The sequence below is a fragment of the Heptranchias perlo genome, chromosome 1 (genome assembly GCF_035084215.1).
Source record: "Heptranchias perlo isolate sHepPer1 chromosome 1, sHepPer1.hap1, whole genome shotgun sequence".
NCBI lineage: Eukaryota > Metazoa > Chordata > Chondrichthyes > Hexanchiformes > Hexanchidae > Heptranchias > Heptranchias perlo.
Window position 1 is genome coordinate 44,371,525 of NC_090325.1, and position 19,698 is coordinate 44,391,222.

The window sequence follows — 19,698 nt, forward strand, 5'->3', positions numbered from 1 at the left end:
GAACTCTAATAAATTTGTCAGACACTATTTCCCCTTCATAAAACCATGTTGACTCTCCTTGATTGTATTTGAGTCTCCAAATATCCTGCTACTACTTCCTTAATAATGGATTCTAGCATTTTCCGATTGACAGATGTTAGGTTAACTGGTCTATAGTTACCTGCTTTCTGTCTCACTCCCTTCTTGAATAGGAGTATTATGTTCGTGGTTTTCCAATCCGCTGAAACCTTTCCAGAATCTAGTAAACCCTGGAAGATTACAACCAATGCATCCACTATCTCTGTAGCCACTTCCTTTAAGACCCTCGGATGCAAGCCATCAGGTCCAGGGCACTTGTCAGCCTTTAGACCCATTAGTTAACCTAGTACTTTTTCTCTAGTGATAGTGATTGTCTTTAGTTCCTCCCTCCCCTTTGCCCCTTGATTTTGTACTATTATTGGTATATTATTAGTGTCTTCTACTGTGAAGACAGCTACAAAATATCTGTTCAATTCCTCTGCCATTTCCTTGTTTTCCATTATTATTTCTAGTGACTATTAAGTGACTATTAATTTGTCCCAGATTATCGTTTCTAAAAGTTTCCCCACCACCGAAGTTAAACTGACTCGTCTGTAGTTGCTGGGTTTATCCTTACACCCTTTTCTGAACAAGCGTGTAACATTTGCAATTCTCCAGTCCTCTGGCACCACCCCCATATCTAAGGAGGATTGGAAAATTATGGCCAGCTCCTCTGCAATTTCCACCCTTACTTCCCTCAGCAACCTAGGATGCATTCCATCCGGACAGGGTGACTTATCTACTTTAAGCATAGCCAGCCTTTCAAGTACCTCCTCTATCAATTTCTAGCCCATCCAGTATCTCAACTACCTCCTCTTTTACTGTGATTGTGGCAACATCTTCTTCCATGGTAAAGACAGATGCAAAGTACCCATTTAGTACCTCAGCCATGTCCTCTGCCTCCATGCACGGATCTCCTTTTTGGTCCCTAATCAGCCCCACCCCTCCTCTTATTACTTGTTTACTATTTATATGGCTATGGAAGACTTTTGGATTCCCATTTATGTTGGCCGCAAGCAGTCCATTCTCATACTTTCTTCTTTGCCCCTCTTATTTCCTTTTTCACTTCTCTGTATTTTCTATATTCAACCTGGTTCTCACTTGTATTATCAACCTGACATCTGTCATATGCCCCCTTTTTCTGCTTCATCTTACTCTCTATCTCTTTCGTCATCCAGGGAGCTCTGGCTTTGGTTCCCTACCTTTCTCCCTCATGAGAATGTACCTCGACTGTATCCGAACCATCTCCTCTTTAAAGGCAATCCATTGTTAAATTACAGTTTTGCCTGCCAATCTTTGATTCCAATTTAATCGGGCCAGATCCGTTCTCAACCCACTGAAATTGGCCCTCCTCCAATTAAGTATTTTTGCTCTAGATTGCTCCTTGCCTTTTTCCATAACTAATCTAAACCTTATGATACTATGATCACTGTTCCCTAAATGTTCCCCCACTGACAATTGCTCCTCATGACCCACCTCATTCCCCAGAACCAGATCCAGCAATGCCTCCTTCCTCGTTGGGCCGGAAACATACTGATCAAAAAAGTTCTTCTGCACACCATTCAGAAATTCCTCCCCCTCTTTGCCCTTTACACTATTACTATCCCAGTCCTTATTAGGATAGTTGAAGTCCTCCATCATGACTACTCTATAGTTCTTGCACCTCTCTGTAATTTCCCTCCAAATTTGCTCCTCTTTATCCTTTCCACTAGTTGGTGGTCCATAGAATACTCCCAGTAGTTTAATGGCACCTTTATTGTTTCTTAACTCGAACCAAATAGATTCTGTCCTTGACCCCTCCAGGACATCCTCTCCTTCCAACATTGCAATAATCTCCTTAATCAATACTGACACCCCAACCCCTCCTTTTTTTCCTTCCCTATATTTCCTTCGCACCTTGCATCCAGGATATTTAGTATCAAATCCTGTCCTTTTTTGAGCCAGGTCTCTGTTAGCGCCACTACATCAAATTCCCATGCGGCTATTTGTGGCCTGCAGCTCACCAACTTTATTTTCCACGCTTCGTGCGTTTACACACATGCACTCTCAACCTATCTTAGACGTTCTTGTACTCTCTCTTAGTCTGATCCCACCTAATACTGTACTATTTCTTACTCTAGTGCTATCTGTCTCTTCCAATCCTCTGTGCACCTTGTTTCTCCTTTCTAATGCTACATCCTGGTGCCCATCCCCCTGCCAAATTAGTTTTAACCCTCCCCCAAAGCACTAATGAACCTCCCCCGTGAGGATATTGGTCCCAGCTCTGTTGAGGTGCAACCCGTCCATCTTGAACAGGTCTCTCCTGCCCCAGAACTGGTCCCAATGCCCCAAGAATCTGAAGCCCTCCCTCTTGCGCCATGTCTCTAGCCTCACATTAACCTGCCTTATCTTTCTATTTCTGAACTCGCTTGTGCATGGCACTGGGATTAATCCAGAGATTACTACCTTTGAGGTCCTGCTTTTTAACTTCCTCTCTAGATCCTGAAACTCTAGCCACAGGACCTCGTCCCTTTTCTTTCCTATGTCGTTGGTACCCACATAGATCACGACTTCTGGCTGTTCCCCTTCCCCCCCACAGAATGCTCTGCATCCTCTCAGTGTTGTCCTCTACCTGGCACCAGGGAGGCAACACACCATGCGGGACTCACATCGACGGTCTCAGAAACGCCTGTCTGTCCCCTTGACTGTTGAATCCCCTATGACTACTGCATTTCTACACTTCACTGTGCAGTCCTTTGCCTCATGGTGCCATGCTCAGGGCTACACTCCTTCGAGGTGTCATCCCCCTCACTGGTATTCACCAGTTTGAAAGTGGCACACACCCAGAAGATTCCTGCACTGCCTGCATCTTGCTACCCTTTCAGATGGCCACCCACTTGCTATCCTGAACTCTCTGTGACTGCAGGGTGACCACCTCCTGGAATGTACGATCCAGAAAACCTTCAACTTCCCTTATACTCTGCAGTGACTCCAGCTGCCCCTCAAGCTCAGAAACCCTCAACTTGAGCTCAAGCAACTGGAGGCATTTCCTGCACACGTGGCCCTCCAGGACACACGAAGCATTCTGAAGTTCCTACATGGCACAGGAATTGCAGCCAATGGTTCTCAGCTGCCCATTATATTTAGCAACTTTTTTTTGTAGACTCCCTTTAGATACTCAATTATTATTAATTTACTTACTGTTTACTTACGCTAATTAACCTACCCTTTTATTCTGGATCTCTAAGAGCTCCTCCTCTCTGTTCACTGTCCTTCCCCCTCTTACTAAATTCTGAAGTTCCCATTTGGTTCAAAATGCACTCTGTGCTTCAGCAGATAACCATCTAATTTTTACACCTTTTGAGAACAGCAGTTACAACTGCTCAATCAGCTTCCAGCTCACAGTAATTACCCTCTATTCAGGCAATCACTTACAGCTGATTTACTGCCACTGACTTGCAGTTTCTGTTAACTGTTACCTAACTTGCAGTTTCTTTTAAAGTTTAAGTTAAATTTTAAACTAAACGTGTGCTATGCTGAGTAAAACTAACACCAAATTTCCTGACTGAAGTACTAAAGAGATCGATATGCAAGCGAAGTAATACCAATTTTCAGTAGCAGTGCATGAAATGGCTTCCTCAATGTAGTATCCACCTCAGCATACCTTTCTGCAGCACCGATCACCACTTATGTAGTAATTGGGCAGTTTGAAAGAAGATGGGGGAAATGGCTTGGAGGGGTTAACTGCGTTTCCTTGACTCATTTACATAAGGCAAATCGGGCTTCCAATGGGTTTTAATGGGAACTGGCGCTTTTTTAGGACGATAACTCAGGTGCAGATTTTTTGTGGCGGATTTGAGGCAGTAACCTCCAAGAACACATTTTACCCGATTTTCTACCCCAAATCCACCACAAAATGGGTGGTACTTCAGAGGAAAATAGTATGTTTCCTCCACCTACCTGGTCATCAATTTCATGTACCATTTCTAAATAGCAGATTATACAGGTAAGCAACTGAAGCACTTTTAACAGAACTGTTTTGAACAAAAATCTTTTCCATGACAACTGAGTCTGATGGAAAGTGGTTAAGCAGACTTCACTACCAGCAGAGAGGAAGCTTTACATGTTATTTAAATTTCAATGGGTCAAAACCCTGGCATCAAGCTGTCAGCATGAACAAAAATGCTTATTAGTCCTTTCACTGGAGATGCCTGGCTGACATTTATTATATATAATCCAGCTCTCTGGCTGCCTTATTCCCTTCCGGCATTAGCCAGAATCCCCACAGAGTCAGAGAACAAATGATGTGTCTGACTTAGATTTATTTTGTTCTACTCACTTCACTAGATTATCTACGAGCAATAAGATTTAGTGAATTGAGGCAATATTTCAGATCACCCCCTGGTATTTCTTTAACAGTTGACAGCTTTTATCAAAAGTGCAACAGATATCATATTTAAAGATAAACTGCACCGATTAATCTCTTGGGAAATGATTTCTAATCATTAATCTATCATAAAGATTCATCGCTTCACTACTTTCAAGACTGATACCTCCCAAATCTGAAAATTATGTCTTGTAGTTCACACATGGGAAAGAAAACTGATTTATCAATAGTGGGTTGATGGGAAGACATATTGCTGATTTCATCAGTGGATGTGCGCCTATAGGACAGAATACCTCATTAGTGATAGAGTTCCAGCTGGTATTTTAATTGTGTAAAGGACCAAAGGGCCATCAATAATTTTCAGCATTTCCATACAGTGTTACTAGCACTTCTTTGCTTAAATTCCACTCCCACCCAAAAAAAGAAAGTTCCTTAAAAGATTGTCCCCCACCTATTAGATTACTCGCCCTCTCATGCACATGTAAAAAGCAGTACATTTCTCATCCCACATCGCTCCATGAGGCTTTTCAGCAGTCAGTAATAACATATTATTTCAAAAATTCTGTGTTATGGTTCGTTCATTCTCATTTGTCAGACTTTACCTTCAACTTGGGACTGGTCTCTAAATAAACCCAGCAACCCAGAATCAAATGCAGGATTTTCCAAATTCCAAATTATGAGTGTATGAGAGAAGGGGGGACAGAATCAAATACCACAACTTTGATATTCTGACTCATCACCTGGCTGAGCACCATCATTTTTTGATGATATACTCCCTAAAGTACATATAGAAAGAAAGTACATATACATTTAAGATTTCCTTCATTCTCTCCCACCTTTTTCTCTCTCTCTGGCAGGAATCAGTAAAACAGATAACTACACCCCAACAGACCACCAAGAAATACATAAAGGAAGCAGTCCCACAAGACATGAACAGAAATTAGTGAAAAGTAAATTCGGAATAATTATATCAGAAAATAATCTACCAAGCTACATAACAGAGGGAAAAACTGCAGGGAAATTTAAATTACAATTGGATGCCTTGTCATGACACTCATGTAACCCCAAGGTGCTTCATATATAATTAATCATTTTGAAATGTAGTCACTGTTATACAGTTGAACGTCACACCCATGTTGTGCAAAGCAAGGTCCCATATAAAGAGCATGAATAGAATGGACAGTTAATCTATTTTGTGTGGTGTTGGATGAGAAGAATTGCTGTCCAGGACACTGGGAGAACTACCTGCCTCTCTTCAAATAGCACCACTGTATCTTTAACATCAACTTGAACAAGTAGGTGGGACCTCGCTTTTATTGTCTCATCCAAATGACAGAAGAGGGATGGCCTTAGGCAGAATAACCTTTCTCATTCTTATCTTTTCTGATGTTCGTAAGAATAAAGATACAACCCTTTGCATGCTATAAAACTTCCAGAGATCAAAGAGGTGATTCTGTGATCGAATACTGGCAGGGACTATATCCCAGGAGATTGTGAGTATGAAGCCAGTGATTTTCTGACTTAAAATTGATGGGGAGAAAATTATGGACTGCAGATTGCCCACAATTTCCCAAGGTATGCTGATTGCAAGAATAAATCCACCCTGGATGCACCAGATCATGGAATCACCCCTCATATATAATCACAAAATAAAACACACAATAAATTAAGTTTCTTCCTCACTCAGCCACTAGGTTGGAATTTTTTTTAATGCCATGATGATGGAAGCCCAAAATTGGGGTTAATGAAAACCAAGATGCATATGCAGGGAAGAACACTGCTATAAATTCTCTTCTGCTCATTTCTGTAAGTAGGCCCCATGTTTGTACCATCAGAGTTGACCCGTACTGCTTAATATCTAGTTACATTGTAATGTAATTTAGGGGTGTAACAATAGGACTTCTTTATGATCTAAACTGCATATTGTGTCCTTTCCACATGCTTTCCTCCAATTTTCTAGTAGGCGGAACTAATGAACACTGGTGAGACAAGGCCAATATAAAATCATGAAGCTGGTTCATTTTGCATATCAAGTACCACTTCCTCTCCAACTGTTCTGGTGGACTGATGATGTTGCTGCTTTACTTGAGCAACGGGGTACAGGGTACATCATGGTTTCCCTTCATTACATTCATTGATAAACGGTACCAAAGTCCTTCAATACCTCACCTGTGATTTCAGTTTCTGTGACACTGCATACTTCTATAATCTCACTGAATGATGTAATTCACAGGTGACTCATACACAGAAGTGACCCAACAAAGGTCTTCAGGCATGATATGCAATACTTGAATAGCATAAGGTGTCACTTTGTGTAGACGCCACAACATGATCAGTGACCCCTGGATTTTGAGAGGAGCTCTTTGGAATGGAGAGTATATAACAGTCTCCTTTACCCAGCCATCCAATGTATTGTACTGCAATGTCATATTTCCCTGAGAAACTGAAGACTTCAAAAGGTCAATTTTTGTTGGGCCCTTCTCAGACCTCCTCTTCTGCACTGGAGTGGTATGGCGCTGCTCTGACTTTATTGTTGGCGGGTTAGGGAGGGCGCCACTGATGCATCCTTACTGCCGCAATGTGCCGTTCAGTTTATGCAAATGACCCCATTCCTGTTATGTGGGATCTGAGCCTCCTCAGTTTGGCAAACTTATGATCCACTCCACCAGACTTTCACTAGCAGAGCAGGCCAATCTGAATTTCAACCCCTATATAGCATATTCTATAGAATCAGTCACTTCTTAAAAAAATTATTAAGCTTATCAAACACTAACAAACCCATGCTGGCTGTTCCTTATTATCTCATGCATTTCTAAGTGCTCACTAATTTCATTTCAAATTATGGATTCCATGAGTCTACCTACAACTGGTCTGTAGTTATCTTGCTTATCTGCCTCTCCCTTAACTAACCTCCAATCTGATGACACAAGCTGCATACCTAAGTGTGATTGAAGCCCGTTATCTCATTTCTGATATCGTCTGGACCTAATGCCCTATCCACTTTGAGTTCTGCTAATTTTTTCAGAACCAAATCCTTTTTTTGCAGTTATCTCTAACAATTTTTCCACTTCTTCCTCTATTAGACCTACATTCCCACTTCCACTGTCATTTGTAAACCCTGACACAAGATATTCTATACTTCTGCCATACCTTCAGCCTCCACAACTGGATGACCACCTTCAAGCCAAAACAGTCCTACCTTCTCTTTAATTATTCTTTTACTTTTAATATGCTTATGAAAGTATTTACTATTTCCATTTATATTATCTGTTAGGCATTTTTCATTTCCTTTTTAGCCTTTTTCAACTCCTCGCTATACCTTCGATAAGGGATATGGGCCAAAGGCAGGTATATGGAGTTAGATCACAGATCAGCCATGATCTTATCAAATGGCAGAGGGGGCTCGAGGGGCTGAATGGCCTACTCCTGTTCCTATGTTCCTATATTCATCATGACTTTCTTTAGCTTTTTAGACCTAATTTTATCATATCCCTCCCTTTTTAAGTTTGTTTAGTTTTAATATCTATTTATTCCTTTGATGAAACTGCTTTTTGACATTTAGGAATCTCTTTTTTGTACTCTATACGTTTCATATTTGAAGATTCCCCACTGATGATCTGTCATCCTATTTGCTAACTTTTCTGCCTAGTTAATTGGGGCCATATCCCTTCTTGTTTCACTGTATCTTGCCTTTTCCAGTCAAGCACCTTCAACTTTGAATCTTCATTATCTTTTCTATTTTCACATTGAACCTGCTCTTTTCTGATTATCCCACAAGCCTCCATGGTATCCGATATGTATGCTGCCACAACCTGAATTACTGATGGGAGAGATTCTTTGGCAGCTTTTGGGCTAACTTGGTTCCTCCTTTTTTTTGGATCGAAACCACAATTGCTCTCTGGAACACCAAGAGTATGCATGCTTCAAACAAAATCCTATTCAAAAGATAGCTCCAAGACAAAACAGCAGTTCCTCACACTGCTCTGCAAGCACAGTACCAACCTCAACTTACTCTAAAACCCTCTTTAAAGCAGCTTTTATGAATTAGCCATTAATACAGTCCCTGCCTGGCGTCTTACAGTAAAGTGGGCGGCACAGTGTGGTGTCCACTTCATCCCATTAAACTGGTTTAAAAAGGCTTTCTACCTGTGCAGCATACTCGCTGGCTTTTCCAATCTCAATACAGATGGGTCAAATGTCAGCTCAGTATAATTACAAAGAATGTAGAGCACAGAAACAGGCCATTCGGCCCAACAGGTCCATGCCTGTGTTCATGCTCCACATGAGCCTCCTCCCACCCTGTTTCATCTAACCCCATCAATATATTCTTCTATTCCCTTCTCCCTCATGTGTTTATTTAGCTTCCCCTTAAATGAATCTATGCTAGTTGCCTCAACTACTCCACATGGGAGCGAGTTCCACATTCCAACCACTGTCTGGGTAAAGAAGTTTCTCCTGAATTCCCTATTAGATTTATTAATGACTATCTTATATTTATGGCCCCTAGTTCTGGTCTCCCCCGCAAATGGAAACATCTTTTCTACGTCTACCCTAACAAACTCTTTTTTAATCTTAAAGATCTCTATCAGGTCACCCCTCAGTCTTCTCTTTTCTAGGAAAAAGACCCCCAGCCTGTTCAATCTTTCCTGATAGGTATAACCTCTCAGTATTGATATCATCCTAGTAAATCATTTTTGCACCTTCTCCAGTGCCTCTATATCCTTTTTATAATATGGAGACCAGAACTGTTCGCAGTGCTCCAAGTGTGGTCTAGCCAAGGTTCTATACAAGTTTAACATAACTTCTCTGCTTTTCAATTCTATCCCTCTAGAAATGAACACCAGTGCTTTGCTTGCTTTTTTTATGGCCTTATTAGCCTGCATCGCTACTTTTAGTGATCTGTGTATGTGCACCCTCAGATTCCGCTGATCCTTTACCCCACATAGACTCTTATTTTCCAAGGAGTATGTGGCCAACTTATTTTTCCTACCAAAATGTACGACCTCAGACTTATCTATATTCAAATTCATTTGCCAATTACACGCCCATTCTGCAAGTTTATGAATGTCTTCCTGTATTTTGTCGCAGTCCTCCTCAGTATTAACTATTCCCCCCAATTTGATGTCATCGGCAAATTTTGAAATTGTACTTCCGATTCCTGAGTTCATCGTTTATGTAAATGGGGAACAACAGTGGATCCTTGTGGAACACCACTTCCCACCTTTTGCCAGTCTGAGTAACTACCTTTAACCCCTACTATCCATTTTCTGTTTTGTAGCCAGCTTACTATCCATTCTGTTATTTGTCCCCTGACTCCACATGCTCTGACCTTAGTCATGAGTCTACTGTGCAGTACCTTATCGAAGGCCTTTCGAAAATCCAAATATATTACATCTACTACATTACTCTTGTCTACCCTTTCTATTACTGCTTCAAAGAATTCAATAAGATTGGTCAAGCATGACCTTCTCTTTTGAAATCCGTGCTGACTATTCTTTATTATATTTTCAGTTTCTAGATATTTTTCTATTACATCTTTAAGTAAGATTCCATTATCTTTCCTATCACCGACGTTAAGCTAATTGGTCTATAGTTCCCTGGACTACTTCTATCTCCCTTTTTAAATATAGGAATCACATTAGCTCTCTGTCCTCTGACACTATTCCCTTTTCTAATGAATTTTTATATATATGTAACAGTGCCTCTGCTATTTCTTCCCTAACTTCTTTTAATATGTGTGGATATAATCCACCAGGACCAGGGGTTTTATCCTCTCTAAGTTTGATGAGTTTATCAATTGTCTCCCTCCTCAAATGAGAGTTAGGAACTTAAAACAATTAATATCACGAGAGAAAAAGTACTGGACAAACTAATGGGACTAAAAGCCGACAAAGCGTAATCGGTTAGTGCGTTCGGTTATTAACCAAAAGGTTGGTGGTTCGGGTCCACCCAGGGACGAAAATTAAATTGGACATGAAGCTGAGTTCGGATCGGTCAATGCCCTGTGGGTGGCGGAGAGGACCCAGGGGCTGAGTGGCCGGGTCCTGCTCCTACTTCTTGTGCTCTTTAGATTTGCGGTTGGGATCAGATCAGCCATGATCTTATTGAATGGCGGAGCAGGCTCGAGGGGCCGATTGGCCTACTCCTGCTCCTATTTCTTATGTTCTTATGTTCTTATGTTCTTAAAACTCCTGGACTTGATGGCCTACATCCTAGGGTTCTAAAAGAGGTGACTGCAGAGATAGTGGATGGATTGGTCATGATCTTCCAAAATTCTCTAGATTCTGGAACGGTCCCAGTGAAGTGGAAGGTAGCAAATGTTACCCGCTATTCAAGAAGGGAGGGAGAGGGAAAACAGGGAACTATAGGCCAGATAGCCTGACATCAGTTGTCGAGAAAATGCAGGAATCAATTATTAAGGAAGTGGTACCAGACGGGAGCAGAGCAAGAAAGAGGGCGTGGAAAGGTAAGTCTTCAGGTAAGTCTTTGATTGTATGGATCGGGGGGGGAGGGGGTTGATGGGGGGCATGGGTAGACACGGGGGCATAGATGGTAATGGGGGCAACAGTGGGCATGGAGGCTTCGATGGGCATGGGGGCACCGATGGGATGGGGGTCAGGGGTGGGGGGGGAGTCAGTCATCGGAGGAGTCAGTTATGGGGGGAGAGATCAGGGGTCAATCAGCGGACGTGAGGAGTCAGAGATCGGCGGGAGGGGGGGTCCGCGATAATTGGGGGGTTGCTACATTTAGGCTTGTTGGGACTGGGGGCAGCACTCCTGCTCCTCCGGGCCCACAAACTGTGCCAGAAAGGCACTTATCTGCAGTTTCGGGCCTTCCCGCCTCCTTTCACGTGGCGTGAAGGAGAAGGCCTGGGAATCCTGGCCCCCTGGGATTGAAATCACAAAACCTTTGAAAATGAAGGCCCGCTGTCTCCTTGAAAGGTTTTAGTGACCAACCCGCCTCCTGGGAGCGGGTTGGCTGCCCAACCCTCGTCCCGCCCCGGTGAAAACCAGAAATGGGCGGGATGGAAGCAGGTTGGGTGCAGGTTGGGGACGGTTATGAAATTGATGCGATTTTCAATGCTCCCCCGCCTCCAACCCACCCGTTTTTCAAAGTTAAAATTCTGCCCATTGTGTGTCCTCCTTCCAGCTTACTTTCCTACCTAGCTTTGTATCATCAGAAAACTTGGATACATCACACTTGGTCCCTTCATCTAAGTCATTAATATAGATTGTAAATAGCTGAGGCCTAAGCACTGATCCTTGTGGCACCCCACTAGTTTCAGCCTGCCAACCTGAGAATAACCTGTTTATTCTTACTCTCTGTTTTCTGTCCATTAACCAATCTTCTATCCATGCTAATAAATTACCCCCAATCCTATGAGCCCTTATCTTGTGTAATGACCTTTTATGTGGCACCTTATCGAATGCCTTTTGAAAATCCAAATATACTACATCCACTGGTTCCCCTTTGTCTACCCAGCTAGTTACATCCTCAAAAAACTCTAATAGATTTGTTAAGCATGATTTCCCTTTAATAAAACCATACCGACTCTGCCTAATCATGCCATGATTTTCTAAATGCCCTATTACCACTTCCTTAATAATGGATTCCAGCATTTTCCCGACAACTGATGTCAGACTTTCTGGCCTGTAGTTCCCGGTTTTCTCTCTCCCTCCTTTCTTGAATAGTAGTGTTACATTTTCTACCTTCCAATCCACTGGGACCATTCTAGAATCTAGGGAATTTTAGAAGATCAAAACCAATGCATCCACTATCTCTGCAGCCACCTCTTTTAGAACCCTAGGATGTGGGCCATCCGGTCAAGTGGATTTGTCAGCTTTTAGTCCCATTAATTTCTCTTGAACTTTTTCTTTACTAATATTAATGACTTTAAGTTCTTACTCTCATTATCCCCTTGGTTCCCCGCTATTACTGGTATGTTTTTTGCCTTAAGAGAAACTTAGACCAATCATGTAGATGGACTGTGATATGACAGATGGATAGAAACAGGTAACAAAGGTTTAGATAACATAAAAGGGTCCTATTTTAAGACAGCTCTTGGGACTGTGGAATTAGGCCAACCTAACCTACTGGGATATGATATGTCCCTCCTCTTGCAGGGAGATACCAATGGAGTTCCAGTGTCTAAACAAAACTAATAAAAGTAATTGAAATAATAAAATTGAATAAAAACAGGAGAATCGGGGCTAATCAAACAAGAACACGATGTGCTGTTCACCTATAACAGAACAACAATACATAGTGCCTCTGACATAAAAAGTGTCCCAAAGCACTTCACAAATAAACGTGCTGGTAATGAATGGTCACCCGGTCATGAAAGATGGCTCAATACAGAGGAGTCCTGTCTGGCGATCTTGTACATCTTGGACCTGTGATATCACAAAAAGGTCCTTTTCAAAGTAGTCCAGTGAGAATTGTGGGATGGAATAAGCCTAATTGTATCAGGACTAAGCAAGTGCCTTCTTTCAAAGTAGCAACACCATTAAAATTCAAGGAAGAGATGGTCCAATTTTAAACAAAACAAAATTAACAATAATAAAATTAAGGCAAAATAATGGAATCAAGGGAAATTAAAACAAAAATACCACATGGTTAGAGGATAATGAAATGTCAGCCTTAACTCAATGGGGTTGGAATACAAAAGTGGTGCTTCAGTTGTACAGTGCCTTAGTCACACTTTACCTGGAGTACTTTATTCAGTTTTGGGCACCGAACCGCAGGAAAGATATATTGACCTTGGAGGGGTTACAGCGCAGTTTCACCAGAATGATAACAGGTCTAAACGGGTTAATTATGAGGACAGGTTCCATGAACTTAGTTTGTATTCCCTTGAGTTTATAAGGTTGAGGGGTGATCTAATTGAGGGGTCTAAAATGATAAAGGGATTCAATACGGCAGATACAGAGAAATTATTTCCTCTGTTAGGGGAATTCAGAACTAGGGTTCGCAATCTTAAAATTAGAGCTAGGCCGTTCAGGAATGAAATTCAGAAGCACGTTTTCACTCAAAGGGTAATGTAAATCTGGAATTCCCCCAAAATACTGTGGATGCTGGGTCAATTGAAATTTTCAAGACTGAGTTTGATAGATTTTTGTTAGGTAAGAGTATAAAGGAATATAAATCAAAGGTGGGTAAATGGAGTTGAAGTACAGATTAGCCATGATCTAATAGAATGGCGGAACAGGCTCAAGGAGTTGAATGGTCTACTCCTGTTCCTATATTTGGTTGTACAAAAAAACTCAGTTAGTGAAGATGTAAGGTCTATAAGTAATCTGAGTAATTGGACAGAGTAGCTGAGATTCTTCTCTTCAGGGCATAAATATGGTAGGGTTGGAGCAAAGGCAGGTAAGTGGAGTTGAGGTACAGATCAGCCATGATCTAATTGAATGGTGGAACACGCTCAAGGGGCTAAATGGACTACTCCTGTTCCTATGATGTCACTGAGGCCGAAGTAAGTGATCTTGCCAATATACTTGAATGTGGCATTTGAAGCTCAGCTCAGGGAACACACGTTTGAGTTCAACTGAGCAGTTGAAAAGAAGGATAGAATTGTTGACTGAGGTGCAATGTTTCTGATGGGAACTGGAAAGGATGTCTTTGGTCTTGCCAGTATTGAGCTGAAGAAAAATCTTACTCATCCAGGTGATAAACATGGGACAGCTATGTACGAAGGTAGGGTTAGCATTGCTGTCCCAAAGTCCAGGATAAAAGTAAAAAACTCCTTGAATCTGGTTAGAAATTGAACTGCTGTTCCTAGAGGTGGGGTTGGGGGAAGTAAGCATTTATTAGTCAATCACTGAACCACATAAATTAAGTCTTCCTACAATACTCTAGGTGAAACACATCAACAATGATACTCAGTTCCGAACATTTACTTGTCAATACATCTCAGTTAAAACTTCGGAGAACTGGCATTGTTAAATTAACCTTGTCCTAAGGACACATTTCCATTGTTGACAGAACTGAGCTCATACTGGCAGTATTGATTTTCACTTTCAACCCTGGCCAGGTATAAATAATTAGTCTCCTTTCCTTTGGCTGCATTGGAATCCATATTATATAGAGGGAATGATTAGAATAGTAGCAAATGTCTTCATTAAAACTTCTTGAAAGTGGTTTTAAAACATATATAATAGATTATTTGTGTAATAGATATATAATGCATACAAATTAAGGTAACTACCATGCAGTACAAATTCCAACTTACAGGATCCATGTCCAACTGCAAAAAGGTCATGGTATCTGGGATTCCTGAAAATTACAAACAGAAAATACAAATTACTTATTATTTTCTTTCTTTCTCCTCTTGTTCTGTCCTGATGCTAAATAGCTACTCCAGTTGAGGAGATGGCGAGAGACATATTCTCTGGCATCTGTCAATGCTTTTCCTAACCAACCTCTTGGAAATTCACAGAGCAGCCAGATGACTGCCCCAACTGTTTTCCTTTCCTTCCTGTGGAAGATTATCTATTCTATGCTTCCCCATGGCAAGGTGGTTTGGATTGAGAATTTAATTGTATGGACATGAACTTGCATCACACCACTGTGTGGCATAACACATTAGAACTCAAAACATGCTGTTGCATCATCTGTCCCCAGCAGCATGTACTATTAACATTTTGAAGTCTGGAATTTTAATAGTATCAATGGGCATTGCTCACTAATCACTGATCAATCGGTTTAGCAAAATAGCTAAAATAATTAAAGGGTGCGCATTGAAATGGTATTATTTAAAGTCCGACACAGGATAAGCACTAAATGTTTTTTAAAAAAACAACAGCTGTTCTTGTGTCTAATGCTCGGAGTCTTCATTTTTGCAGTATAGTATTTTTGGGAACATTTATAACACAGATTAAACACCATTCACTTATCAGTGCTGCTCCTTCACTTCTATCACTGACACTGTTCTATGATCAACTAACATTAAGTCACAGTGGATGTGAAGCAACATTAATTTTCAGCACTGTGTCAGCTTGGCTCCATGACAGCACTCTGGCCTGAGTCAGTAAGTTATGGGTTCAAGCCCAACTCCATGACTGATGCATAATCTAAGCTGGCACTCCAGTATCAACTTGTAGGAATGATTTACTGTTGGAGGTGATATCCTTCAGATAAGTCTTTAAACCGAGATCCCATCTGCCTGTTTCTGTGGTTCAGGTGGATGTTAAATATCTCATGGCACTATTTCAATTAGAGCAAGGAGTATTCCTGGTGTCTTGGCCAAATCGATCCTTCAACCAACACCATCAAAAACAGACTGACAGGTCCTTCATCTCATTGCTGTTCGTGGGAATTTGTTGCATTCAAAAACTCAATTAAAGTCAATGGAGCGTAAAATCGGGTGGGGTGTAAAACATGCAGCCGACCCAAAATCGCCCCCCAACCGTCAGGTAGGTTAGGTGAAAATCGCGCAAGGGGCTTGGGCGAGCAACAAACTCGCGTGTCAAAGCCCAGAGAGACTTTAACTCACGGGCCTCATTTTTAATATTCAGGCACCTTTACCGAACCCGGCAAAAATCACTGCCTGGCCAGCGGGCAAGAGTATTAATTTGGGAGATGGCCCCAGCAATCAGGTAAGTGGATCGGGGTGGGGAGGGGGTTCTGGAAGCAATTGCGATCGAGGGAAGAGGGGAGCCTGGGGCAACAGAGGCTCTAAGTTTCCTTGTGGGGCGTGGAGGAGCTGCTCCTCCTGGCTCACAAGGAAACATTGAAAAAAAATTAAACTTACCGCGATGCAGAGAAACTCGTGGATAGCACGTTTAGCGAGTTGGTCACACCGCAGGTAAAGGGTATACAGGCAGGAAGTGAATGGGTGACCACCAGGAAGAGTAAGAGATGCAGGCAGGTAGTGCAGGGGTCCCCTGTGGCCATCCCCCTCTCAAACAGATATGCCACTTTGGATGCTGTTGGGGGGGATGACTTATCAGGGGAAGGCAGCAGCAGCCAACTTCCTGGCACCACGGGTAGCTCTGCTGCACAGGCTGGGAGGAAAAAGAGTGGCAGAGCTATAGTGATAGGGGACTCAATTGTAAGGGGAATAGACAGGCGTTTCTGCGGCCGCAACCGAGACTCCAGGATGGTGTGTTGCCTCCCTGGTGCAAGGATCAAGGATGTCTCGGAGCGGCTACAGAACATTTTGGAGGGGGAGGGCGAACAGCCAGCTGTCGTGGTGCACATAGGCACCAACGATATAGGTAAAAAAGGGGATGAGGTCCTAAAAGCAGAATATAGGGAGTTAGGAGGTAAATTAAAAAATAGGACCTCAAAGGTAGTAATCTCAGGATTGCTGCCAGTGCCACGTGCTCGTCAGAGTAGAAATAGGAGGATATTTCAAATGAATACGTGGCTAGAGGAATGGTGCAAGGGGGAGGGATTCAAATTCCTGGGACACTGGAAACGGTTCTGGGGGAGGTGGGACCAGTACAAACCGGATGGTCTGCACCTGGGCAGGGCCGGGACCGCTGTCCTAGGAGGAGTGTTTGCTAGTGCTGTTGGGGAGGGTTTAAACTAAAGTGGCAGGGGGTTGGGAACCTGAGCAGGGAGAGAGAGGAAAGCGTAACAGGAAGGGACAGAAGGTATGGAGTAATAGGTAAAGTGTTAAAAAAGGAAAAAGCAGGAACTAAGCGTCACAAAACAGATTTGAAAGTTCTTTATCTGAATGCACGTAGCATTCGTAATAAAATGGACGAGTTAACGGCACAAATAACTACGTATGGGTATGATCTTGTGGCCATTACAGAAACATGGCTGCAGGGTGACAACGACTGGGAATTAAATATGCCAGGGTATTTAACAATCAGGAAGGACAGGCAGGAAGGAAGGGGAGGTGGGGTGGCTATGTTAATGAAGGAAGGAATCACTGTAATACAGAGAAATGATATTGGGACAAAGCATCAAGATAATGAAACAGTTTGGGTGGAGATAAGGAATAATAAGGGGAAAAAAACATTAGTGGGCGTAGTATATAGGCCTCCTAATAGTTGCAACTCTGCTGGAAGAAGTATTAATCAGGAGATAGTCGGGGCATGTAATAAGGGAACAGCCATAATTATGGGGGATTTTAATTATCATATTAACTGGACAAATCAAATTGGGCAGAGCAGCCTTGAGGACGAGTTCATTGAGTGCATCAGGGATGGATTTCTTGAGCAGTATGTAACTGATCCTACAAGGGGGCAGGCAACCTTGGACCTGGTCCTGTGTAATGAGTCAGGATTAATTAATAATGTCCTAGTTAAGGATCCCCTTGGAACGAGCGACCACAACATGGTTGAATTCCATATCCAATTAGAGGGTGAGAAGGTTGATTCTCAAACAAGCGTACTGAGCTTGAATAAAGGAGACTATGATGGTATGAGAGCGGAATTGATTAAAGTGGACTGGGAAAATAGATTAAAGGGTAAGACGGTACATGAGCAGTGGTGTTCATTTAGGGAGTTATTTTACAACTTTCAAAATAAATATATTCCACTGAGGAAAAAAGGGTGTAAAAGAAATGACAGCCATCCGTGGCTAAGTAAAGAAATCAAGGATAGTATCCGACTAAAAACAACGACATATAAGGTAGCCAAACTTAGTGGGAGGATAGAAGATTGGGAATTCTTCAAAAGACAGCAAAAAGTAACTAAAGGATTGATTAAGAAAGGGAAGTTAGATTATGAAAAGAAATTAGCAAAAAATATAAAAACAGATAGCAAGAGTTTCTATAGTTATATAAAAAGAAAAAGGGTGGCTAAGGCAAACATAGGTCCCTTAGAGGATGAGACCGGGAAATTAATGGTGGGAAACATGGAGATGGCAAAAATGCTGAACAAATATTTTGTTTCAGTCTTTACAGTAGAGGACACTAAGAATATCCCAACACTGGACAAACAGGGGACTCTCGGGGGGGAGGAGCTAAATACGATTAAAATCACTCAGGAGATGGTACTCAGTAAAATAATGGGACTCAAGGCGGATAAATCCCCTGGACCTGATGGCTTCCATCCTAGGGTCTTGAGGGAAGTGGCAGTAGGGATTGTGGATGCTTTGGTGATAGTTTTCCAAAATTCCCTGGACTCAGGAGAGGTCCCGGCAGATTGGAAAACTGCTAATGTAACACCGTTATTTAAAAAGGGTAGTAGGCAGAAGGCTGGAAATTATAGACCAGTTAGCTTAACATCTGTGGTGGGTAAAATTTTGGAGTCTATTATTAAGGAGACAGTAACGGAACATTTAGATAAGCATAATTTAATAGGACAAAGTCAGCATGGCTTTATGAAGGGGAAGTCATGTCTGACAAATTTGCTTGAGTTCTTCGAGGATATAACGTATAGGGTGGATAAAGGGGAACCAGTGGACATAGTGTATTTAGACTTCCAGAAGGCATTCGACAAGGTGCCACATAAAAGATTATTACTTAAGATAAAAAATCACGGGATTGGGGGTAATATTCTGGCATGGGTGGAGGATTGGTTATCGAACAGGAAGCAGAGAGTTGGGATAAATGGTTCATTTTCGGACTGGCAACCAGTAACCAGTGGTGTTCCACAGGGGTCGGTGCTGGGTCCCCAACTCTTTACAATCTATATTAACGATTTGGAGGAGGGGACCGAGTGCAACATATCAAAATTTGCAGATGATACAAAGATGGGAGGGAAAGTAGAGAGTGAGGAGGACATAAAAAACCTGCAAGGGGATATAGACAGGCTGGGTGAGTGGGCGGAGATTTGGCAGATGCAATATAATATTGGAAAATGTGAGGTTATGCACTTTGGCAGGAAAAATCAGAGAGCAAGTTATTTTCTTAATGGCGAGAGACTGGAAAGTACTGCAGTACAAAGGGATCTGGGGGTCCTAGTGCAAGAAAATCAAAAAGTTGGTATGCAGGTGCAGCAGGTGATCAAGAAAGCCAACGGAATGTTGGCTTTTATTGCTAGGGGGATAGAATATAAAAACAAGGAGGTATTGCTGCAGTTATATAAGGTATTGGTGAGACCGCACCTGGAATACTGCATACAGTTTTGGTCTCCATACTTAAGAAAAGACATACTTGCTCTCGAGGCAGTACAAAGAAGGTTCACTCGGTTAATCCCGGGGATGAGGGGGCGGACATATGAGGAGAGGTTGAGTAGATTGGGACTCTACTCATTGGAGTTCAGAAGAATGAGAGGCGATCTTATTGAAACATATAAGATTGTGAAGGGTCTTGATCGGGTGGATGCAGTAAGGATGTTCCCAAAGATGGGTGAAACTAGAACTAGGGGGAATAA

The 19,698-nt window shown here is 42.1% G+C and overlaps 1 protein-coding gene across 1 annotated transcript in view; it reads right to left on the reverse strand.

The window, feature by feature from the left end:
- dnai1.2 (dynein, axonemal, intermediate chain 1, paralog 2) overlaps positions 1-19,698 on the reverse strand; it is a 240,567-nt gene that overhangs the window by 145,927 nt on the left and 74,942 nt on the right. Inside the window, exon 12 of the mRNA XM_067991157.1 lies at positions 14,655-14,698. Coding sequence (XP_067847258.1) covers positions 14,655-14,698 — 44 coding nt within the window. The remainder of the gene's footprint in view (positions 1-14,654; positions 14,699-19,698) is intronic.